Raw genomic sequence first — 22,941 nt, forward strand, 5'->3', positions numbered from 1 at the left:
CAGTAAAGGAGATGTTCTAGCCCTGGCCGGTTAAAACAGGACAGGGAGCACAGGGAGGCGGGTGTCGCAAGAGAAGCCAGAGGCGGGGCGTGATTCTCCCAAAGTCCCCGAAGTTAAACAGCCCACGCTGAAAGCTCAGGGTGCACCTGTCCTGAGCGCCGCTGCCTGCCTCCTCACAGCCCTCTGACACCCGCAGGATTGCCTATGTGTCCTGGTCCTGGCCACCGTGGGTCCCTCCCCAGCCACGTTCCCCTTCCCTTCCCCAGGGTGTCACCAGAGCAGCAATGAGGGCTCCCACCAGGCCACCTGGACCTGGTGCTTAGGGGACAGAGAGACAGGAGAGGCCCAGAGCCCAGCCCTGCCAGGCTGGATGCTGGGCTCACCTGGGGCCCCGCGGCACAGGGAGAAATGCACACCCAGGGGCCCAGGGCTGCATCCCAAGTCCCCTCCAGACACACCCCCCACGGCTGGCCTTGGTGGGCCCTTCGCTTGCAAAGCACTGACCTGGTTTCGAGGAGGGAAATGTACGCACACACCTAACTTAAACACCAACACTCAGGGCCCAGTCCGACCTCAGGGAGCAGCAGCCAACCACCAGTTAGTGGCACTAGCTGGACAGTGGCAGGAGCTGCTCCCCGCCATGGCTGGAGGCCTGTGTCCCCAAACTGCAGGAGCCACTGGCATGATTTGTGTCACTTCCTTGCATTAGCTGTCATATTTAACTTTTATTTAAATCAAGTCAGGTCTAACAACGGCCTTTACCTAAGAGGGGAAGAAGCAAGTGCCGCGCAAGGCCTTGATGAGCCACTGACAGAAATAAATACACGAACGTTTAAATGAAAACGTCCACCCATGAAGCACCCAGATGCCCTTGGGTTCCCCCAGACACACACAGCCCTGGAAAACAGCTCTGTGGCCTCCAGACTCCATGGAGGCTGAATCCTCAGCAGAAGTCTCAGCCTGAGGGGGAAGGAACCTCCCAGCAGGCAATCTGCTCTTGGCGGGAAGGCGGGGGAGGTGGCAGGGCCGGGTTGGCACTGATTCAAGTGGCTAAGACAGGGCTAGAGGGACATCTCAAGGGTGGTCCCCGTGCCCATCAGGGGAGAAGGCAGGGAACAACAGATCGTCAGAGTGAAGGGCTTCTCCAATGCCTGCAGATGCCCAGGTAAGGCTGGTCTCCCAGGGGACCCCCTACCAGGGCCTGCGAACCCTGGGCAGCCCTGGCGAAGGCACCTCACTTCCAAGGCGGCTTTGGTTTCTGGGTGGCCCCACTTTGGCGGGGCGTGGTTGGCACGGAAGCACTGACTGAGCGGGCCCTGGGAGTCACCAGGGGGCTCCGGAAGGTCACCCCGGAGGTGGAGGGCCTGGGGGCCGGAGGTCCATTTGTGCGGGCTGGGCAGCCAGTGCTGGGGGTGTTCAGGTGGGTGAGGGACTGCGAGCGCCCCCGCCTGGGAGGGGCAGGGGTCCCTGTGCCACCCGCGGGCAGCTCACAGGCGTCCGCGGCTGCCTGGGATCCCGACTTGGAGGGGCCGGCGGGATGAATGGCTCGCAACGGGGTCTCCCTGGGGCGGGGGGAGGGGCCGCCCCTGGGGGTGGCCGGCGGCGTCCAGAAGAGGGCCCGGAGCTTGGCGGCATCCCCCTTGGCCATCCCAGCGGCCTCCCAGCTGGTGCCCTGGGGTCGGGAGCCGAACAGCGACTCGTCACAGTAGGACGGGGAGCGGCTGACGAGCCTGGAAGGGAAGAGCAAGGCAGTGAGCTGCGACCCGGCCACCCAGCGGCCTCCACGGTGGGGCCCTCAGTCCCCGGGTCCCCGCCTCCCAGCTCCGGGCCTGCAGGGAGGCCCAGGTCCTGGCCCGGCCTGCGGCCCCTGCAAAGCGGCCTGTGCCCCTGCATCCCGCTCTCAGGGGCGCCCCAACCCAGAACTGGCCAATTTGCATATCCCATCCTTCCAGCCGAAATGATTGGTTCAGGAGCAGTCACATGACCTAGTCTATCCAATGAAAGTCTGCCTTTGGATTTTTGCAGAAACTAGAAGCGTTGCTCTCCTGCCTCCTGGCCTTTGTCCTTGCTAGGCTGACAGAATATCAGGCCAAAGCCACTTGTGCCAGCTCACCCCCTCTGGAGACTGACGGGGAAGCAGGACTCAAGAGGAGGCCCAGTCCCCACAATAACGTGAGCTCTGTCACCTGGACCCCAAATGCCCTTTTTCTGCTGAAACAAGTTTGGATAAGTTTTCTATCATTTGCCACTGAGAGTTCCAATTACAGGGGAGCTGGTTTCAGGAGGCCCCACAAAGACCAAACTCTGGGGGTGCTCAAGTCTCTTGGGGAAAATGAGGGAGACTTTGCATGCAACCCACACACATCCTCCTGGATACTTGAAGTCACCTCTTGATTGCTGGCAATGCTTACGAGCCCGCATACAAGGCGACAACTACGTAAATGGCTGTTATACTGTATTGTTTAGATACAGGAAAAAAAAAAAGTTTGTACACTATTCAACACAGGTCCAATTATTTTCCCCAAATAGTTCTGATCCAGAGATGTGGAAGGTAAGAGTGCAGAGGGCCAACTGTGAAGCAACTGTAGTTTTTATCCCATTTTAAAAAATATTTTTAGTTGTAGATGGACATGATATCTTTGTTTTCTTTCTTTCTTTCTTTCTTTTTCTGTGGTGCTGAGGACGGAACCCAGGGCCTCACACATGCTAGGCAGGTGCTCTACCCCGAGTTTTTATCCCCGGCCTTCTCTCCTCCACGACGTTTCTTCCTTTGTCCCAGAGGTCTTGGCGGCTGCCCTCTGCAGTCCTTTGGTCTGTTGCATTTGAAACTGCGACAGCCAGCACCCTGCTGGTGGGGTCCACTCAGGCCCGGCTCCTATTACGAGCCAGCCAGTCTGGAACGTTCACAGAGGCCGTCTCTCTTACAGGCCCAGGGCTCAGCACAGCACGTGCATCACTGGGTAATTTCTCACAAAGTGCCACATGAGGTATCAAAATCAATCTCATTTTGTAGATAAGGAAACTGAGGCACAGGTAGGGGGAATCAGGGATGTCCCCCAGGGGTTATGTGTTGAAGGCTTGGTCCCCACTGCAGCAGTGGCCAGAGGTGGGGCCTCTGGGAAGTGACTAGGTGGCAGGGCTCTGACCTCGTCTGTGGACGAGCCCACTGGTGGGCTAATCATGTGAACAGCAGGATTGGGAGCTGGTGGAAACTAGGAGGAGGGGCTGGGGTCGTGGCTCAGTGGCAGAGCGCATGCCTGGCACGTGTGAGGCACTGGGTTCAATCCTCATCACGGCATAATGAATAAAAAAAAAATTATGTTAAAAAAAAAAAAAAGAGAGAGAGAAAGAAACTGTAGGAGGTGGAATGTAGTCACGGGAAGGTCATATCGCGTCCCTGGCTACTCCCTCCCGCTCTCTACTCGCTGGCTACCATGCCCTTCCATCTGGAAGCTGGGCCTACTCACAGGCTCAGAAACAGTGCGGCCAGCCAACTGCCACCTGAAGACCTCCGAAACTGCGAGCCAAAACAGACCTTCCTTCAGTTCTCTTCGGTATTTTGTCATAGCAATGAAAAACTAACCCAGGAGGGTAAGTCCCACCCGATCGCTGCAGAGACAAGATTCAAATCAAGCCTGGCTCAAGGATCCAAGCTATCAACTGCTAAATCACACCTAAGTGCTTTCTAGGCCTCTAATCTTTAATCAGATTCATTTGGCAATTATTTTTATACCTATTAGGTGCCAGGCCCCGGGTATCTGGCCAGAACTGACCAGGCTTCCCATCCTCAAACTGTAGGTCTTTGAGAAGTCTACCTTGTGCTTCTTGTTTAGCTGTGGAACCATGTGTCTGCTGCCTGCATCTGTACAGTGCCAGGGCTCTGGCTCAATGATTTCCCTACCTCCTACACACTCCTTAACTTGTCAGCATCCAGAAAATCCCATTCTCCACATGAGCATGGGGTCAACTGTCACCTCCCTTGTCATGGATACCATGCTTCTGTTAATACAGCCTACAGGTATATCAGTATTCCAGCGATGTCATGGGATGCCAGTGTTGTTAATCTCAACCCGACCCTGCCTTGGAGTTTAGAAATGTCACTCTCAGCCTGACATAACTGGATCTTGCTTTGATCTTTGTTGATTTTAGCCTCTTTTAATAGGTATCGTTTCCGTTCTCATGTCTCTTTATCTGATGTATGCCCACCACCGCAGCTTAGAACAGACCGTAAAATTGAATTGGCCATTGTACTAGTCAGCTTTTTCACTGCTGTGACTAAAAGATCTGACCAGAACAATTTTAGGAGAGGAGAAGAATCTATGTGGGGGCTCACAGTTTCAGAGGTCTCAGTCTATAGATGGCCAGCTAAATTCCTCAGGGCTGGAGCTGAGGCAGAAGAGTGTGGCGGAGGGGAGCAGCTCACATGGTGATCAGGAAGCAGAGACCCCACTCGCCAGACACAAAATGTATACCCCAAGGCCACACCCCAGGGACCCGCCTCCTCCGGCCACACCCCACTCGGTTAATCCCACGGGGGACTGATTCTCGGATTAGATTAAGGCTTTTATAACCCCATCACTTCTCCTCTGAACCTTCCTGTATTATCTCATATGAGCTTTAGGGGGACACCTCAGATCCAATCCACGACCAGGTGTTGTGGACCAAATTGTGAGATTTTGAAGACAGGTCCCTGATCCCACAGGACTTAAGAAGGTCCCGGAGAAGAGCCACTGGGATGGCGTGGGTGCCCAGGCAGCGAGAAGAGTGATGTGGCCCCTGTGAGCCAGGCAGGGAGGCCTCAGGGGAATTGAGACCTCCAGCACCTGACAGGGGCCCCAGCCGGCAGCACTGTGGCCAGGTAAGTTGGCGTGGCTAAAACCAGCGGCTCAGGCCGTGTTGCGATGCAGCCTGGCTAACGTACTGGTTTTCTGAGTCCTTGTCCAGAACACCGATGATCACAGCTGGGGACCCCCCTCCAGGCTGCTATTAATTTGAAATGATCCAAATCACCTAATTTTAATTAACTAAATAATAATCATTAGCATCAGCATCTATTTTTCTAACTTGTTCATGAAAGGGCAGCAAGACCCACTGACAGCGCGGACTTATCCTCTCACAGACCGATCTCTTTAATGACCTGCAACCTTCTCTGTGGTCTCGGGCAAGTCATCTGACCTCTGTGGGCCTCACGTGTGCCATCCACATCCTCTGGACATGGGGGTCCCAACTTCACAGTCACCGACATCATCATGGACTGAGAGCTTCCTCGGCGTTAGGTTACAGCACGAAGTACCGTGTACCCTTCTCATTTCATCCTACCAGGTAGTGCAGCTCAGAGAGGTCAAGGTCCTAGCCCAAGGTCATACAGCAGGCCGACAGCAAGGCTGTAACAGCAACACAGGTGGCAGCCCTGAGGTCAGGAGCGCACCCCCCCCCCCCGCCCCCCGTACCTGTATTTGTTCTTCTTCTTTGGTGTCAGAGTCGGGGTGCTGCCCCTAGAGGGGGTGGTCTCGCAACTCCCCTTGGACAGCGAGGCCTGCGATGGCGATGCCCTGGTGCCCACTCCTCTGGTTCGGTCAGGCTTCTGCACCCAGGGTGGGTCAAAGTCTGGTGCAGGGGGCTTGGTGCCCACAGGGCTGCCAAACAGAGTCTCATCCACATAGGACGCCTTGGCCTTGACCCGGTAGCCACCCCGGCAGCGGTGCTGAAGGTGGAGGGTCTGCATCCCACTGATGGCCAGCTCCACGGGGGTCTTCATGCTGCCCGGGGTCCTGGGCGACAGCAGGTTCGCTCTGCCCGACAGGCCCTGCCTCCGGGGCTCTCTGTGAAAGGGGTCAGGTGGCAGCCCTGAGCCAATAGCAGTGAGGATGACTGGCAGTCCCCAGGTCCCCTTCCTCATCCCAAGGGCCAAGGGCCTAGTTCTCCCTGGACCAATCCTTCCCAAAGGGGAGCAGCCAACCCCAGGGGCATTCTAGAAATGTGTTCAACTTGGTGATGGGAAAAGGGTACTACCCGCAACTCTTCAATGAGTAAATATGTGCTCAACGAATGTTGGTAGAATGTCTAGGGGTATGAGCGAAGGGGAGACAGGGGGTCGGGACAGTCAGGTGATCCCAGGCCTACCTCGTGCAAAGAGCTTTACAAGCATGGTCTCATTTAATCCTCTCAACAGCCCTGGGAAGTAGCTTTGATTATATCCATTTTACAGATCACAAATCAGAGGCTTCAAAAGGTGAAGTCACACATGGAGGTCAAGCCTACAGAGCTAAGACAGGGGAAGCATAATGTGAACCTGATACGAGTTCAGAGCTGGAGCACGGAACTGCTCCGCTCTCGGGGTTCGCACGCTCCCCACAAGCCGGGACGCCCAAGTCGGAGCCCGAGGCCCCTGCCTCCTTGGGTTAGTTTCCTACCTGAGCATCTTGGCTGCGGACGTCGGGTACCACCTTCAGGACCCCCTTCCCGCGCCTCCTTCGCGCCAGGTCTGGACCCCTCGGCGCGGGGACCGGGGTGCACGGGCACCCGCAGCGCGCACCGCATCCAAGCGCCCAATCTGCAGCCTGGAATGCCCGGGGCTCGGGACCCAGGGTAGCTCGGGTCGCCCGACCCCGCGCGCCGTGCGACTCGCTGGGGCAGCAGGGTCCCTAGCGACGCGTGCTCGGCGCGCGCATCCCGCCAACAGCAACCAGCGAGCAGCTGGGCCGACGCGGCGCGGACCATAGGCGCCCGCGGGGAGCGCCCAGTTCCTGCCGCCGCCGAGTCCCCCAGGGCCACGCGGCGGGCCGCGCGCGCAGCCGGGGGCGTGCGCACGGGCCCCCGGGCGGCCAGAGCGCCCGGCGCGCCGCAGAGGCCGCGTGCACGCGCCCCCCGCCCCCGCAGTTGGTACGTCCCGCAGGCTCCGCCCACTTCCGGGTTTTGAGCGCCCGGCCCGCATGGCGGCCGGCAAGCGCCCGGCGGCCGGACCTCGGTCGCCAGCTGCCATGGCCCAGTGGAGGAAGAAGAAGGGGCTCCGGAAGCGCCGGGGCGCGGCCTCCCAGGCCCGCGACAGCGACTCGGAGGACGGCGACTTTGAGATTCAGGCGGAGGATGACGCCCGGGCTGGGAAGGTAGGAGCGTGGGGCTGGGACCGCGGGGCGGCTGCAGGCAGCGCCGCACGGCCGAGTCCCCGCGTTGGCGCGGGCAGGGAGTCCGCCGCCCAGGACGGGGCTCGGGGCCGCCCGCCGGGGCGCGGGCTCGGCGGGCGGCCTCAGCCAGCACCCGCGCCACAGCCTCGCGCGGCCGGCGCCCGGGCCTTCGGGCCTTTCGCCGGCCCTGGCTCGCGCGCTCCTCATTGGCCACCGCGGCCCAGGGGGCGGATCCCCGTTCCCAGCCGTCCAATGAAAAGTGCGGGTGCGGAAGGTCTGACAAAGTTTGGGGCAGTCTTGGGAAATTGAATTAAGGGGATGCCAGACCCCCGTATCTTGAGACAGCGACGCCCTCAGGCCCCTGGGAAACTAAAACCAAGTTAAACTCGTATGTGTCGACGATTGACATGTGTCAGTCTCCTTGCTAAGAGCTTTACAAGCCTCATCACCAACTATGGCCAACTACAGCCATCCCCGAGGAAGAAACTGAGGCCTAGAGGGGTTAAGAAACGTGAGCAGGATCTCACAGCTAGAGTGAGACAGCCGGGATTCTAACCCGGGATGGTCTGGTTCCAAAGCCGGTGGCATTCCACTAACCAGTGCCAAATGTATGCAAATGAGGTGTGGACACCCAGCGGCCAGAAGAGCTGCAGCCCATTGCTCTCCTCAGTGCAGTGCCCAGCAGTGCCTGGCACAGAGTAGGCCCGGAGTATGGCGATGAATAAATGGGCATTTATAAGAAGAGAAAAGACTGCACCCCGGGCAGGGTTGGGATGAGAGCTCATTCCATTTCCCCAGCCTGGCCAGCACCTGGCACTAAGTAGGTGCTCCAGTCAATTCGAAGAAACTGCTAATGCCAATGAAGGTGCAGGTAGCAAAGATAGTGAGTGCCAACGGAGGAGTCTGAATACGTGGTGTATACCAAGGGTTTTGCCATGGCACTACCCTGTGTTCAAATCTGGCCCAGCCCAGCACCCACTGTGGGACACAGGAGAAGTTGCTTACCCTCTCTGTGTCCCACATGTGTAGAAGGCAGGTGATTATATGTGCTTCAGAAATTACTGAAAAGATGAAATGGCGCTGTGTCCATGCATCCTACTCATGCAGGCAGTGTTGTGCTGGGCTTTTTATTTTCACTCACCTTTCCATGGCAAACTGTCCCTGTTAAGGGCCATGTGATCAATCTTAGGCTGTGTGGAACTCTTTATGTTAATGCAACTCTTTAAGACGTGAAAAACATTCTTAGCTCACAAGACAGGGGCAGAGTTGGAACTGAGCCCCAGGCAGAGTGGCCACAGAACCCCCTGGCACCCGTGCTCTGTCCTGGCTGTCTGAGGACGAGCCGTTAGTGGAGAAATTGAGTGACCTAGCAGGAGAGACCGGCCAGCGGGCAGCCCCCTCCCTGCCCACTGATGGTCTGATTGCTTGGTCTGCTCTCTTCTTCCAGCTGGGACCTGGCAGACCCCTGCCCACCTTTCCCACCTCAGAGTGCACCTCAGATGTGGAATCAGACACCCGGGAGATGGTGCGAGCCCAGAACAAGAAGAAGAAGAAGTCTGGAGGCTTCCAGTCCATGGGTGGGTGAGCAGGCGCACCCGGGGCTCTGGGGAGCAGCAGCAGGTCATTGTGGCCTCCACCCTAAGCTGCGGTTCTGCTCGTGGCCCAGTACCAGGCCAGGGGTGGGGTCGGCTGGCACAGCAGACCTGGGGATCAAGGCCTCCAGGGCCTCGTGGGGACAGCAGGCCTGAAGCAAGGAGAAAGCAAGCAGAACAGGCCTCAGCCACGGTGACGCAGGTGCAGGCAGGGCAGAGACAGCAGAGGCTCTACTGTGTGACAGCGCAACGAGGCGGGTGGTGGGTTGGAACACCTGCTGACAGAAATAAAGCCGGATCCTCCTGCCCTGAAGCTCAGAGCTGCCGAGCAAGAACGTGTTCATGGTCTGTCGCGGCGGGTGGCCCCCACTGTGATCCCAGCAGCTCTGGAGGCCAAGGCGGGAGGATTGCAGATTCAAAGCCAGCCTCTGCAACTTAGTGAGGCCCTGTCTCAGAGTGGGGATGTGACTCAGTGGTTAAGTGTCTCTGGGTTCAATCCCTGATATAGAAGAGGGAAAAAAATTGTTTATATACATACACATACATATCTATATAAACCTATACCTTAAGGAAGGTTGACTTTCCCAGTGCCATCTGAACATCATTTAATTTGATTTTTTTTGAAATAGATATGTGTATGCTAAAAAGCACTATAAAATAAATGCTTCGTCAGGAATATATCTGCAAGCCATGGAACAAAGGGTTTTCAGCCCTAATTTTCAAAGAACTTTTACAAACCAATAAAAAGGACGTCCTGGTGGAGAAGCGGGCGAGGAGAACGGAAGTCAGGTCACAAAAGCAGCCTGGACCGCCAGGCCTTCAACAGGGTGCCCTGCCTCAGCCAGTCAGCAGAGCAGAATCCGTCCAGGCTGTCGGCCTTCCTGAATCACAAAGATGAAAGTCGGAAGGAGAAGCAGCTGGAGCCGAGCTCTCGGACCTCCAGGGCTCCGGCTCCAGACCTCCACCTGCGCTGCCCTGTCCTGGGCCCTGTCCCTTAGCATCTTTTTTTTTAATTAGAATTTTGAACGAAAAAAACAGAGTATAGCGCATGTCACAGGTCTGTCACCCAGCTTCGTCTGACTTCAGCACCCACCTCCTCGGCACCCTGGGAGACTCAAAAGCAAGACGCGTGTCCTCTCATTGCGCCCTGATCACTTCACACAGCAGCGTACCACGACCCTTGTCGGCCGTGGCATGAAGAGTGGGCTCGGGCTGGGCTGTGGCTCGGTGGTAGAGCGCTTACCTGGCACGTGTGAGGCCCTGGGTTCCATCCTCAGCACCGCATAGAAATAAGTAAAGTAAAGGTCCATCGACCACTAAAAAAAAAGAGTGGGCTCACATCAGCATCCGCAGAAGCTTTATCCACTGCGATTGGCAGACTCTGCTCTCCCTCCCCCTCCCCATCTCCCTCTCCCTTTCCTTCCTGCTGTCTCTCTAATACTGAGGATTGAACCTGGGACCTGCAGTGCTTCACCACGGAGCCACATCCCCAGCCCTTCCGTTTTTATTTCCAGGCCGGGTCTCGCTGAGCTGCGGTCCTCCTGCCTCAGTCTCCCAAGCAATGGGACTGCCGGCGTGCACCCCGCACCTGGCTAGACCCATCTGTGATCTCAATAGACCTTGAGGTTGTCTCTCCTGAAGTCTTTTTCTGGGTGTCCTCCATTGGTGAAGCAGCCATTTGTCCTGTAATCTGTCCCGAGCACTCGTGGCACCTGCTGGCCCTGACCACTCCCCCGTCTCTCCTAGGCTTCAGCTACCCGGTGTTCAGAGGCATCATGAAGAAGGGTTACAAGGTGCCCACGCCCATCCAGAGGAAGGTACGGGGCCGGGCGGGTCGGCCTTCGCCCCCTCTGGCCTTGTGACGGCTACCCCGTCCCAGGGGTCACAGCGCTTCCTCTTCCCCAGCTCAGCCAGTTCGCAGGTGGGGAGCCGGCCCGGCAGAATGGAGACTTGACCCTGGGTCTCTGCCGGTCAAGCCCCCAGGACTCCTGCTGCTCACCCTGCCGGCGGCCCACAGGCACCTGCCATCACCAGGTGGCCATCCTTGTCCTCAGACCTGAGCTCCCTGGGGACCTTCAGGTCCCGAGGAGGAGGTCTAGACGGGAGCTAGAGTCCAGCTCGCCCCGCAGAAGGCGCCCCCGCAGCTCAGGAATCGGGCGCCGTCCGTTCCTCCTGGAGGCAGGCAAATGGGTGTTGGTGGAAATGCCACCAGGGCCTGTGACACCCGCGCCGTTGCTGAGAGCCCCTGTGGCCCACCCGCCGTGTTGGGGCAGGAACCGACCACCCGCCCTTGCCTGCCCTGCAGACCATCCCAGTAATCCTGGACGGCAAGGACGTGGTGGCCATGGCCCGGACGGGCAGCGGCAAGACGGCCTGCTTCCTGCTTCCCATGTTCGAGCGGCTCAAGACACGCAGCGCCCAGAGCGGGGCTCGCGCCCTGGTCCTCTCGCCCACCCGGGAGCTGGCCCTGCAGACCATGAAGTTCACGAAGGAGGTGCTGCCGCGGGCTGTGGCCGGGGCCGGGCCGGGCGGCTGGCGACACCCCAGGCAGCTTCTTCTTTCCTTTCCTCCCCTCAGCTGGGCAAGTTCACTGGCCTCAAGACTGCCCTGATCCTGGGCGGGGACAAGTAAGGACCCCCTCACCCCCTGCCCCGGTCACCCCCACCGTGGTCACCAGCACGCTCATGTCCCTGTGCTCAGGGACACTGGACTGACTGAGCCCCTGTTGCTCATTCCAACGGCGGTTTCTCTGCACGTTCAAACTCACAGGGGCAAGTGCGTGGTGGGTGCTGAGAGCGGCCCCCAGCCCCGCAGCTCAGGCGCCTCCCGAGGTTCCTGAAAGGGGGCTCCAGCTCCCAGGGTCAGCGAGCCTGGGCGGCGTGGCTGCCAGCCTGTGGGTTGATTAAAAGTAGCACGTGCGACGAAGGCTTGTGAGCTGTGGCTCATTGCCAGGAGTGTTGTTCCTCCAGAGCTGCTGCCCCCCAGGTAGCAGGGCCCCAGGTAGCAGGACCCCCAGGTAGCAGGGCCCCCCAGGTAGCAGGACCCCCAGGTAGCAGGGCCCCCCAGGTAGCAGGGCCCCAGGTAGCAGGACCCCCAGGTAGCAGGGCCCCCCAGGTAGCAGTGCCCACACATGAGCAGAGGACACGCCCTGGGACGGTTCTGTAGCAGAGCTGGTCAGAACCCACCCCTGCCTCGGCGCGTCCGGTTTCTCCTTGAGGGGCAGCCCTGTGTCCTGCTCTCAGGAGGCCACTGAACAGTCACGCTCAGAATTGAGGTTTTCTTCCCAGTGGTTTCCCTATACTGTCATCTGTTTTATTTTATTGTGGTACCAGGTATTGAACCCAGGGGCTCTTAACCACTGAGCCACACACTCTCTATTTTTTATTTAGAGACAGGGTCTCACTGAGTTGCTTAGGACCTCACTAAGTTGCTGAGGCTGGCTTTGAACTCACGATCCTCCTACATCAGCCTCCTGAGCTGCTGGGATTGCGGCCCACGTAATTTTTTCCTCTGGTTTGTGACTGTGAGAAGGCCCCACCTTCCTAAGCTGTCCCTGTCCCAGGATCCCGGCTCCTTTAGATGTCCCATGAACACTTCAGAGGGGGACTGAAGTTGGGGGTGTACGTCCAAAAGGTTTAAGGACAGGCACATTGGGACGCGCAGGCTCTGGTTGAACTGGCAGTTCCAGGATTCGTGCCAGGCAGTGCCGTGGGTTAGAAGCAGCTTTGTGGCCATTTCAGGAGGGCAGTGGGACCAAGGTGGACTCCGCCGTGGAGCCTGTACTTTAGGGAGCTATCGCTGCAGTGATTCTTGGTACATGGTGACTTGTGGCGTTGGTGCGGGCAGTGCCTCCGCCTGGTGTCTCAGCAGTAGGCTTTCCTCAGTTGCAAGTCTAGGTGCTTCCTGGGCACGGGCTGTGGGACTTACTGGGCACTGGGTTCCGGGAAGGGGCAGAGATGCTGATACCAGACTGACCCTCCTCTCCCCAGAATGGAAGACCAGTTTGCAGCCCTGCATGAGAATCCTGACATGTGAGTTGGTAACGCAGGGATGATGCTCTGGGCTCCTTCCCAGGTGGCCGGGCTGGCGGGTGGCAGGGGCTGACCGGTGACCTTGCCTGTGCACCCCTTCCAGAATCATCGCCACCCCCGGGCGGTTGGTGCACGTGGCTGTGGAGATGGGCCTGAAGCTGCAGAGCGTGGAGTACGTGGTCTTCGATGAAGCAGACAGGTGAGGCTCCGGAGGCCCCACGCCCGGGAAGCGGGCAGTGGGCTGGGACTCCAGCCAGGAAGGCGGGACCCGACCCCCGCCTCAGCGCTGCAGGCCTGGTCAGAGCCTGGGAGGCTCCGGCCGCGGCCTCGGGAGGGATGACGCGGGGTGGAAGGTGGAACTTGTGGGGTACTGACCGCACCCCACGCCTGGCACAGGACAAGGGCACGGGGTGGAGATGTCAAGGTCCTTGCTAGGCTGGGTTGTGCTTTAAAAGGCGAGCTGAGTTCAATGCAGGCAGATGTCAGTGCCGGTGGGAGCGTGGCCTTGCGGGCGGCAGGCTGGGCTGGGCTGGGCGTCCCCGGCAGAGGCCTCCCAACCGCCTGCCCGCCCACCCTCCCAGGCTCTTTGAAATGGGGTTTGCCGAGCAGCTGCAAGAGATCATCGGCCGCCTCCCTGGGGGCCACCAGACAGTGCTGTTCTCCGCCACGTTGCCTAAACTGCTGGTGGAGTTTGCCCGGGCAGGTGAGTGGGCCGGGGCGGCTCTGGACCCAGGCCCGTTTGCCCTGTCCCTGGGTGATCCCCTCTGGCCTCCCTGTGCCCGCTGCAGGCCTCACGGAGCCTGTGCTCATCCGGCTGGACGTGGACGCCAAGCTGAACGAGCAGCTCAAGGTGAGGCCTCAGCAGGCCCCTTCCTCAGGCCAGTGGCCAGGTGGGCCCTGCAGGCCGGTGGCCAGGCCCTGAGAGCCCACCACCTGCTCCTTCCCTGCAGACCTCCTTCCTCCTGGTGCGCGAGGACGCCAAGGCTGCTGTGCTGCTGCACCTGCTGCGCAGCGTCGTGCGGCCCCAGGACCAGACAGTGGTGTTCGTGGCCACAAAGCACCACGCCGAATACCTCACGGAGGTGAGCAGCCCCGGATGATAGGTGGGCAGCACCAGCCGGGAACAGCGCCATCTTCCTTCTGAGCCCGGCCCTGCGCTTCTGAGCGTGGCCACCAGAGGGCGCCCCGAGCGGAGCGCGGGGTTGGCGAGGGCGGGGCTGCGCTGCTCTTTGCCGGGCGCTTCGGCCCCAGGTCCCCCTTTGTCCATTTCCCCTCCAACCCGGCGGGTTTGAACCGTGCCATCCTGTCGTTTTTCAGTCGGGTTTCCGCGCGCACCGTGTTTGACCTCTTAAAGTGGAGGCGCGGTTCCCACACAGTAGTCTGTGTAAGGTGCCCTTGGCGTGTGCAAGCAGCTCGATGGCTTGTCTCTAACGTGTGTACCCGCGTGACACTCAGCAGGGAGACCCAGAAGCCCAGGAGGCCGTGGACCCTGTCCGGCCACTAACTCCTGCCCTCAGCCACACCTGGATCTCTGGTCTGAGGACACGGCTCGGAGCCCTGCCTGTGCAGCTGGGGTCACCAGTGCATGAGACCAAAATAGTAATTTTTAGAGAACGACTATGGGTCACGTGCCTCCTGCAGCCGGGCTCTGTTCTCCCTGCAGTGTGCGTGTGGACTCGGTCCTCAGTGAGATCCCGAGAGGTCAGCCGAGGCTGCTCCTGAGTGAGTGCCGGTGGCCTGGGGAGGGGGCCCTCGGGGCTCAGACAGCCTGCAGAGAGCCAGCCGGGCGGCGACGCGCGCCCCCTGTACCCTGGTGCAGATTCCAGGCTGTGGTCACTGACCGAGTGGCTTCTTGCTGGGGCATCAGACTGCAGGCCCCTGCCTGGCCCTCCCTCCCAGAGTCTGCTTCACCTCCCTCCTGCCCTCGCTCCGCAGCTGCTGGCGGCCCAGCAGGTCAGCTGCGCCCACATCTACAGCGCCCTGGACCAGACAGCCCGCAAGATCAACCTGGCCAAGTTCACACACGGCAAGTGCTCGGCCCTCATCGTGACCGACCTGGCTGCCCGGGGCCTGGACATCCCGCTGCTGGACAATGTCATCAACTACAGCTTCCCTGCCAAGGGCAAGCTCTTCCTGCACCGCGTGGGTGAGGAACCTGGGCCTCAAGCCCGCTGGTGGCTGGGAGAGGAAGGCTGGGCTCCTGCCACTACAGACAGGGAAGCTGAGGTCCTAGGAGGGCCTTGGGGACGTGGGCAGCAGGTCCTGATGGGCCTCTGTCGTTCTGGTTGCCCCAGCCCTGGGTTTTGTCTTTCTCTCACGTGGTCCTCGACAGCAGGGCCTTTCGGTCTCCTCCGTGTCCCTTCCCTGAGACTCTGCCTCCTTAGCTGCACCGGGCCATCTCCACCTTCCTTCCTACGTGGTCGCTCCCGCCGTGCTGGGTCAGGATCCCCGCGGCCTCCCCTCTGCCCCCCGACAGCCCGCTCCGTTGACATTTTCCCCGGGCCGGGGCAGGAACCCCGGCCTCCCCTGCCCCTGAGCCGCACCCCAGCCCCATTTGACTTTTTTGTACAACAGTGTGCAGTGTGTGGGTGTGCATGGGCGCCTGCAAGCCACCGAAGCCTGTCCCCCACTTGGGCTGGGCCCACAGCCAGGTGCTGGCAGGGCTCTGGGACGCAGGGAGGGCCCTCCTGGCCTCTGGCCCCACTGCTGATGGCTGCTGGCCTCCTTGTGGCGCGTCCCTCGCCTGGACCTCCGGCACAGCCGCCTTCTGGCGTGTCTGTCCCTGGTTCTTCGTCTTCCCAGCAGCCCCCTGGGATGGTGGGCCGCCCCCCTAGCATGGCCTTGTTAAGCACCCACGGTAGCAGTGACTGTCACGTTTGGGGCACTGGCCGTTGGGACCACAGCATGGTTTGGGGACACCGTTTGTCCCTGATGTCCATGGGGAGGTTGAGAGTCCAGCAGAGCCGCAGGCCCTCTGTCCCGGGGCCACGCAGCCCGCGTCGGCCTCGCCTCCTTTCACAGGTGGGGAGACCAAGGCCAGGGAGGGAACTAGCTGGGCAGGTGGCAGGCTGGCGGCAAGTCGGGGTGGACCCCGTGGTCTCTCTCAGACCCGCCCATCGCTGCCCTCTTGCTCTCTGGTGACACAGCTGTCACTGTGTCCTTTGCTGCCGCCCCTGGAATCTCTAACACGCTTCACCCTTTGGCCACTCCCAGGGCCTGGCCCAGGGCACTGAGAGCTCCTCCTCGCTGTGCGGCCCCGCCCCCTCCACGGCCCCTCCCTGCACAGAAGCCATCAGACGCCTGCTCCTTGGCGCCCTCTTCCTGCCCTGGAGCCTCTGCCCTGCTCTGCTTCTCTGACCTCCTGAATGTGGGGGGCAGGTGGGGAGAAGCCCTGGCAGGGGTGGCTGGGGCCCTGGACGTGCCTGGGCTGCAGCGGGGTCTGCTACCTGCTGTCCCCAGTTGCCATCGCTCTAGGGAGGACCTCCCGGAGGGGTCCCCGCCCCTGCCCTGGGTACTTGCTCACACACCGCACGACCTACACACAGCACAGCGAGTGGAACTCAACAGGGACCGTTTCCTGAGATAAAGGAACAGACGGACGGCGCTTAGGGACCACTGGACGCTGGCTGCAACCCTAGCTGGTGCTCTGTCTGCAGCCTTTCTGTTTATTCATTTAGTTAGTGCGTGACCACCTGTCGCAGGTGCCCCCGTTCATGGTGTCCCAGGAAGTGCTGTTCTCCAGCAGGGTGGCTGTCTTCTCTGAAGCGCCCTTCCTGGGCGGCACAGCTGGCACTGTCGTGCTTCTGCTTAGACTCCATCTCCTCCGTAGGCCGAGTGGCCCGGGCCGGCCGAAGTGGCACAGCCTACTCCTTGGTGGCCCCAGATGAGGTTCCCTACCTGCTGGACCTGCACCTGTTCCTGGGCCGCTCCCTCACCCTGGCGCGACCCCACGAGGAACCCTCAGGTGAGGGGAGGCGGGGCAGCACTGAAGTCATGCCGTGGGGCACCTGGTGCTGGCCTTGGGAGGAGGCGGGCGGGTCTGAGCCCAGGCAGGAGCCGCGGCCTCACGGACACCAGCTGAGTTTGCTGGGACTTAATTTGTAAACCCAGCAGCCACCTTGGGGCTCCTCTTTGGCCCTCTTTCTGGTACATTCGGGGGTCGGCTGTGGCAGCTGCTCTTTACCCTGACGGGGGCCTGGGAGGGTGGGCAGGCCAGGCCAGTGGGCCAGCGGGTCGCCCTTCAGTGTGCTGCGGGTGGCAGGTGCTGGCACGGACGGCGTGTTGGGCCGGGTGCCGCAGAGCGTGGTGGACGACGAGGACTGCGGCCTGAGGAGCACCCTGGAGGCGTCGCTGGAGCTGCGGAGCCTGGGCCGCGTGGCGGACAATGCCCAGCAGCAGTACATGCGCTCGCGGCCAGCACCCTCGCCCGAGTCCATCAAGAGGGCCAAGGAGCTGGACGTGGCGGGGCTGGGCCTGCACCCCCTCTTCAGTGAGTCCCGCCCAGGGTGGGGCGGCGGGCGGCAGGCAGGCCCTGCGGGGCCACCTGGTCCTCATGTCCCGCCCCTGCCAGGCTCGCGCTTCGAGGAGGGGGAGCTGCGGCGGCTGAGGCTGGTGGACGGCATCCGGAGCTACCGCGCACGCTCGGTGAGCGAGGGGCGGGGCCGCGCGGTCCGCCAGGGCCGGGAGTAGATGGCGCCGCCAGCCCCCAGCCGGACCCTGCAGCAGTGTCAGTCCAAGCTTGGTGTGCCCCAGCCTGCAGCCCTGGCTCGTTGGCTCCCAGAGACGCCCTCAGCCCGGACCCTGCTGGGCCACCGCAGGCCCCGTGGGGCAGCTGCTTCCCCACGTGTGGAGGTGGACTGAGGCCCACAGCGGGAGCAGCTGTGCCCATGACCTGCTAGGGGCCTGGACAGCTGGCTGTCCCCAGCCTGCCTGCCCTCCTGCCCCACTGAACACCCCACCCTGTGCATGTGGAGTGGGGTGCAGGGAAGGTAGCGGGCGGCCTGCCCCCAGCAGCACAGTGGAACTGCAGAGGATCGTGGGGAGCTCCGGCTTGGGGTCCGGGTGGACTGGGGTTGGAAGCTAAGTTCTGGCTTTCCCAGCTGTGTGACCTGGGGCAAGTGACTCACCTTCTCTGGTCCTCCTTTCTCATTGTGAAGTGCTGTTAACCAGAGTGCCTATCTAGTGACAGTGGAAGGGATGTCCACAGCGGGCTCACCCAGCTTGTGAGAGTGAGCAGGGCCCATGGGCAGCAGGCTTGGTGTCCCCTCCACAGACCATCTTTGAGATCAATGCCTCCAGCCGGGACCTGAGCAGCCAGGTGATGCGTGCCAAGCGGCAAAAGGACCGCAAAGCCATCGCCAGCTTCCAGCAGGGACGGAAGGAGCAACAGGAGCGGCAGAAAGCTCTGGCCGGCCCCTCCCTGCGCTGCCCAGCACCTCAGGAGGAGCAGCCTGGGAAGGAAGAGGACGGGGGAGAGAATGTGGAGGTACAGGTGTCAGCGGGGCCCCTGCTCTGGGATTGGGACTGGCCGGGCGGTCCAGCAGCAACGGGGCTGTCCTGGGGCTCTGCCGTCCTTCTGCTCAGGGAGGGCAGTGGTGCACTTCCGCCTCGCCTCCTGTGGGAGCAGAGAGCTCACTTCCGCCTGCAGAACCGCCCGTGCACATCACGTCCCCAGGGCACAGACCCTCAGGGGGCTGGGATTCAGACCTGGCGTGTGGCCTGGGGTCTCCACGCCCATAGGATGGACACAGACGAGGGGGAAGGGCCCTGCGGCCCAGTTCAGGAAGGTTCCTTTCTAGAACGTGAAGGCCCGGGGCCTGGCGTGCAGCTGCTGCCCCTGCCCTGGGCCTGCCTGCTGATGGGGTGGAGGGTCCGGAGGTGCCGCTGGCGTGTTATATCGTCAGTTCCAGCCTGAGGTCCAGGTGGGGGGAAGGGGCGGAGGAGGGACGTGGCCAGCAGCCAGATGACACGAACAGTGTCAGGCAGTGACCCCCTGAAAGGCAGCTGGAGGACCATGAAGTGTCCTGCCCTGGGGGGAGGTGCCGGGCCTGTGACAGCACCTGTGTATCTCTGGTCTCATTTGGCAGAGGGCTTGGTAGCCACGGGTGCGGCTGGGAACTCCCAGGAGTCCTTGTGTGGAACGCGCCCTGGCCCAGAGATGGCGAGCCTGGCCTTGGTCACTTGGCTTGGGGCAGCAGGGCCTGGAAAGAGGGTCTCAGAGCTGCACCTGCTCCTCATCCCTCGGCCTCTCCTGGCCCCGGGCAGGGGTTGTGCTGTGTGCAGAAAGGGAAGTGCGTCCCACAGGAGACCTGGGCACCCAGCTAACAAACGGGAAGGCCCGCTGGGCACCGAGACTCATGCCGGTGATCCCAGCAAGGTGGAGGATTACAAGTTCAAAGCAGCCTCAACAATTTAATGGGGTCCAATCAACTTAAGGAGACCCTGTCTCAAAATAAAAAGGGCTGGGGATGTGGCTCAGTAGTAAAGCCCCCGGGTTCAATCTCAGTACCAAAAACATGAGAAAGCCAGACTCATAAAGGCCCCTGGAAGCTCTGGACCTCGGCTCTGGCTGACACCGGGTGTGGACTCTGCTTGTGATGCTGGACCTCCTGCCTGCAGCTTGTCTTCACAGAGGTCTCAGGCCAGAAGCGGCAGCGGCCACCACCTCACAGAGGAGCCAAGAGGCGGAGGGAGGAGGCCCAGCAGCGGGACCAGGAGTTCTACGTGCCCTACCGGCCCAAGGACTTCGACAGCGAGCGTGGGTGAGTGGCCAGCGGGTCTCAAGTGGGGTGTGGGATCTCCTGGCCGCGTCACCCCGCCTCACCCCGTAAACCCTCCCTTTCAGCCTGAGCGTCGGTGGGGTGGGCGGAGCCTTCGAGCAGCAGGTGGCCGGTGCGGTCCTGGACCTGATGGGGGACGAAGCGCAGAACCTGACCCGAGGCCAGCAGCAGCTCAAGTGGTGAGTGCGGGTGAGCGCGCCCCCGGGCGGGGCCCACCCAGCCGCACAGCCTGTGTCCCGTGAGGTCCGAGGTGGTGCCCGCCTCCTTGGCCCGCCCGCCCTGGTGCACGCACCACCGGGTTTTCCATGCTGTCCCGGTCGCCTCTTCTAGACAGGCTCTCGAGGGCTCTTGCTGTGACTACCTGGGCACAAAGGCAGGCTCTGGTAGATGGGGATTGGGACCTTCCAGGAGGACCCCTGACCCCCACCTCAATGCTGATGCCTCTGACCCCTAACTCCCTTTTGAGGCCGGGCGGGCGAGGGAGAGGTGAGGCGGGCGGGGCGGGGCAGCGGAGCCTTTTGAGGAGCGCCTGCTGCGGGCGGGCAGCGCTCTCTCCCTGATCCCCCCAGGACCCCACTCCGGGCCCAGGTGCGACCCCACAGGGAACCTGGACGTTCCCTCACGGCAGCCCCACCAACTCCTTCAACAGGGACCGGAAGAAGAAACGGTTCGTCGGACAGTCGGGACAGGAGGACAAAAAGAAGATCAAGACCGAGAGCGGCCGCTATATCAGCAGCTCCTACAAGCGGGACCTGTATCCAGAGGGGCGGGGCCGGGCTGGGTCCTCAGTGGCCCTCCGACACGAGGGGTGGGGCCAAGCTGCCCCCTGCGTGGCCCTCCGCGGGACCGTAAATACTGGGGACAGGGGCCGGGGGGCTCAGGGGCGGGGACAGGCGGCTCTGCAGCCCCAGCCTGTCTAAGTGGGGCTTGTGGCTGCTGTGGTAGGGGACTGATGCCACGTGTAGCTTCCTTAACGTGGTTCCTCAGCTACCAGAAGTGGAAACAGAAACAGAAAATTGATGATCGGGACTCAGAGGAGGAAGGGACATTTGACCGGCGAGGCCCACCACGAAGAGGTGGGAAGCGAGGGCGTGGCCCAGGTGAGACCCAGGGCGGGGAAGGCAAGTGTGCAGGTGGACAGGGCAGGTGCGGTCAAGCTGGGGAAAAGCAGGCACAGCCAGAAGCCCCGAGCTGGTCCAGCCATGCGGTCACTGCCCAGGCCCTGGAGCCCCGCAGCCCTACCCGCTCGCAAAGACCCCACCCACAAGCCCGCTGGTCGGTTGCCAAAACCACAGCCCCTGTCAAGTCGTTCAGTGGACTTGACCTGGCCTCCCCCAGGGTCGCTAGCATCCCCTGAAGGCACTGGAGGAGCTGTGCCCCTTGGTGCTTGTCCCCAGCCCCCACCTCAGGGGAAGCACGGATGACCATGTAGCTTTTGGAAGGTGAGCGGCTGATTTCATTAAGCATGTCCGTCAGAAGCCTGGGGAGGGCTGGGAGCGGGTGCTGCTGCACCCCACTGGGCCTGCACCAGCGCGGGTGCGTGTGGCTGGACCTGGTGGGGTGAGCAGAAGGTTCTCCATGGACAGGTCAGGACTGATGTTCTTCTGGCAACACTGTAGAGTTCACTTTGCAAAAGCTTGCAGTCTCATGCCGCTCTGGTTCAGGGAGGAGGCGACTGCGGGGTTGGGAGGTCTCCCTGGAAGAGTGGGCCTCGCGCCTAGCCTGGGCCCTGTGGGGCTGGGTCTGTTGGGCCCGCCTCAGCCAGGATCGGAAGCCACTCTGTCCGCCAGTCTGTGCTTAGTGGGCCTGGGCCACGCCCTGGGACAGACCCCTGGTGCAAGACCCTGGGTCAGCATGAGGAGCAGAGGCCACTGCCTGCCCTCTGACCCCACTCAGTCCTTGTCATGCTCTGATGGGACGCATGTGCAGCCTGGCCCCTCCCAACCCAGCCCTGCCCCCAAACTCCGTGGCTTAGCTTGCTGTTAGGGCTGCGCTCCCACTTGCTGTGTGGGGACAGGCTGTGTCCGCGACAGGCCACGTGACCTGCGGGACTAGAGACTGAGAGTGCCCACTCTACAGGCAGGGAAACCGGGGTGAGGGGACTGAACAGGCTGCCCACTGCCGGCCACCTCACCTGGCTGGCCTTGGCCCCTACTTATCTCCCGCAGCCCCGTGGGGCTGGCCGGGCTGCCTGTCTCCTCCCAGGCTCCAGGCTTCGCTCTCCCCTCTGCGGCTCTATCCCGTCCCCCCTGTGCCTTCTTCCTCTCTGGCTCTTTGACCTGCCCAGTCTTTCCTCCCCCTTCTCTCCTTATGAAGTGCCTACTGCCTGTCAGACACTTGGGGCCACAGTGTGGAGCAGAGCTGGGAGCAGGGCAGGGGAGGAGCCTGGGGCCCTGGGGGAGACCCAGAGGCTCAGCCCCGTCCTGTGCTGGCAGGTGCCTCCCAGCCCCCGGCCCCTGGAGCCCCCGCAGGCCGCGTGCGCTCAGAGCTCAAGACCAAGCAGCAGATCCTGAAGCAGAGACGCCGGGCCCAGAAGATGCGCTTCCTGCAGCGTGGGGGCCTCAAGCAGCTCTCCGGGCGCAACCGCCGCCGGGTCCGGGAGCTGCAGCAGGGCGCTTTTGGCCGGGGCGCCCCCTCCAGGAAGGGCAAGATGAGGAAGAGGATGTAAGGACAGGACCCGGCTGGCCCCGAGTCATTTCCCGTGCACCGCTGGGGAGCCACCTGCCGGAGCCGGAGCCGCGTCCAGGAAGAAGGGCTGTGTGGCAGGGTGGCCCCTGCTTCTGCTGAGAGCCAATCGAGTGGGGCCCTGCGGGCGTGTAGGAGTTCACCAGCAACTCAGGGGGCCGAGACCTGGGTTGGCAGCGTAGTCGCTGCGACTCTGTGAGTTCTGGGTTCAGAGGTCGTGGTCACCTGGGCCTGAGCCCCGGTGCTCAGCTCAGTGATGGTTTTTCCTGTAATAAACCTTCCTTGAGCTCCTCTGCTAGGCCACGAGTGCAGTCCCCTGGGAGTGGGAGGGGGAGACCCAGACTCTCAAATCGCAGCTGAGGTGGCTTTGGGAGTGTGTGTGTGCCCCCTGGTGCCACCTGGGTCCCCTGAGGGTGCTCTGACATCTCCAATGAGGAAGTGAGGCTCCGAGGGGAGTCAGCTGCCTGTGGTGGGCTCAGGACCGGGAGCTGGGCCACGGGGCCAGCTGCTGCCCTCTGGCGTGAGAAGTCAGGGGCCTCCAGCAGCTGGACCCCAGAATGGGTCCCTCCCTGGCGGAGGCCTGCAGGGGGCACAGGTCTCTTGCACGCTGCTGCCGGCAGCCCTCTTGCTGGTCTGCCCTGACCCACACCAGACGGCCCCCAGGACTGACCCAGGACAGGGGTGGAGGAGGTGTGCCCCTCTAGGCCCCCGGCATCAGGAGCAGCTCCCG

At 61.6% G+C, this 22,941-nt stretch overlaps 2 protein-coding genes across 4 annotated transcripts; one reads left to right on the forward strand and one right to left on the reverse strand.

The window, feature by feature from the left end:
• Nucleotides 1–494: 494 nt before the first annotated feature.
• RITA1 (RBPJ interacting and tubulin associated 1) lies at nt 495–6,798 on the reverse strand. 2 transcript variants are annotated; one of them, XM_079151587.1, is made up of 4 exons: nt 6,414–6,798; nt 6,124–6,265; nt 5,451–5,822; nt 495–1,730 (listed from the first exon to the last, which is right to left on the reverse strand). In XM_079151587.1, the coding sequence occupies exons 3-4, from the start codon at nt 5,756–5,758 to the stop codon at nt 1,235–1,237; spliced, it is 804 nt and encodes a 267-aa protein (XP_079007713.1). In that variant the 5' UTR covers nt 5,759–5,822; nt 6,124–6,265; nt 6,414–6,798; the 3' UTR covers nt 495–1,234. The 2 variants fall into 2 exon arrangements, with proteins under 2 accessions (XP_079007713.1, XP_079007712.1); XM_079151586.1 differs by lacking the exon at nt 6,414–6,798 and having other exon boundaries at nt 6,124–6,348.
• A 93-nt stretch (nt 6,799–6,891) lies between these two features.
• DDX54 (DEAD-box helicase 54) lies at nt 6,892–22,509 on the forward strand. 2 transcript variants are annotated; one of them, XM_079151574.1, is made up of 20 exons: nt 6,892–7,106; nt 8,572–8,701; nt 10,463–10,533; nt 11,022–11,210; nt 11,294–11,343; nt 12,706–12,747; nt 12,851–12,946; nt 13,329–13,450; nt 13,536–13,597; nt 13,698–13,829; nt 14,683–14,893; nt 16,577–16,711; nt 17,009–17,236; nt 17,318–17,391; nt 18,020–18,232; nt 19,366–19,508; nt 19,592–19,705; nt 20,176–20,280; nt 20,514–20,626; nt 21,962–22,509. In XM_079151574.1, exons 1-20 carry the CDS (start codon nt 6,933–6,935, stop codon nt 22,192–22,194), a joined length of 2,637 nt encoding a protein of 878 aa, XP_079007700.1. In that variant the 5' UTR covers nt 6,892–6,932; the 3' UTR covers nt 22,195–22,509. The 2 variants fall into 2 exon arrangements, with proteins under 2 accessions (XP_079007700.1, XP_079007701.1); XM_079151575.1 differs by having other exon boundaries at nt 20,514–20,602.
• The last annotated feature ends 432 nt before the right edge of the window (nt 22,510–22,941 follow it).

Source organism: Sciurus vulgaris, assembly GCF_902686455.1.
Source record: "Sciurus vulgaris genome assembly, chromosome: 8".
In the NCBI taxonomy this organism is placed as follows: Eukaryota; Metazoa; Chordata; class Mammalia; order Rodentia; family Sciuridae; genus Sciurus; species Sciurus vulgaris.

Coding starts and splice junctions, on each gene's coding strand:
- RITA1 (XM_079151587.1), bottom strand. CDS start 5,758: ATGAAGACCCCCGTGGAGCTGGCCATCAGTGGGATGCAGACCCTCCAC. Junction 1,731..5,450: donor AAGAAGAAGAACAAATACAG/GTACGGGGGGCG, acceptor CTTCCCTTCCAG/GCTCGTCAGCCGCTCCCCGT.
- DDX54 (XM_079151574.1), top strand. CDS start 6,933: ATGGCGGCCGGCAAGCGCCCGGCGGCCGGACCTCGGTCGCCAGCTGCC. Junction 7,107..8,571: donor ATGACGCCCGGGCTGGGAAG/GTAGGAGCGTGG, acceptor CTCTTCTTCCAG/CTGGGACCTGGCAGACCCCT. Junction 20,281..20,513: donor AGCTCCTACAAGCGGGACCT/GTATCCAGAGGG, acceptor GTGGTTCCTCAG/CTACCAGAAGTGGAAACAGA.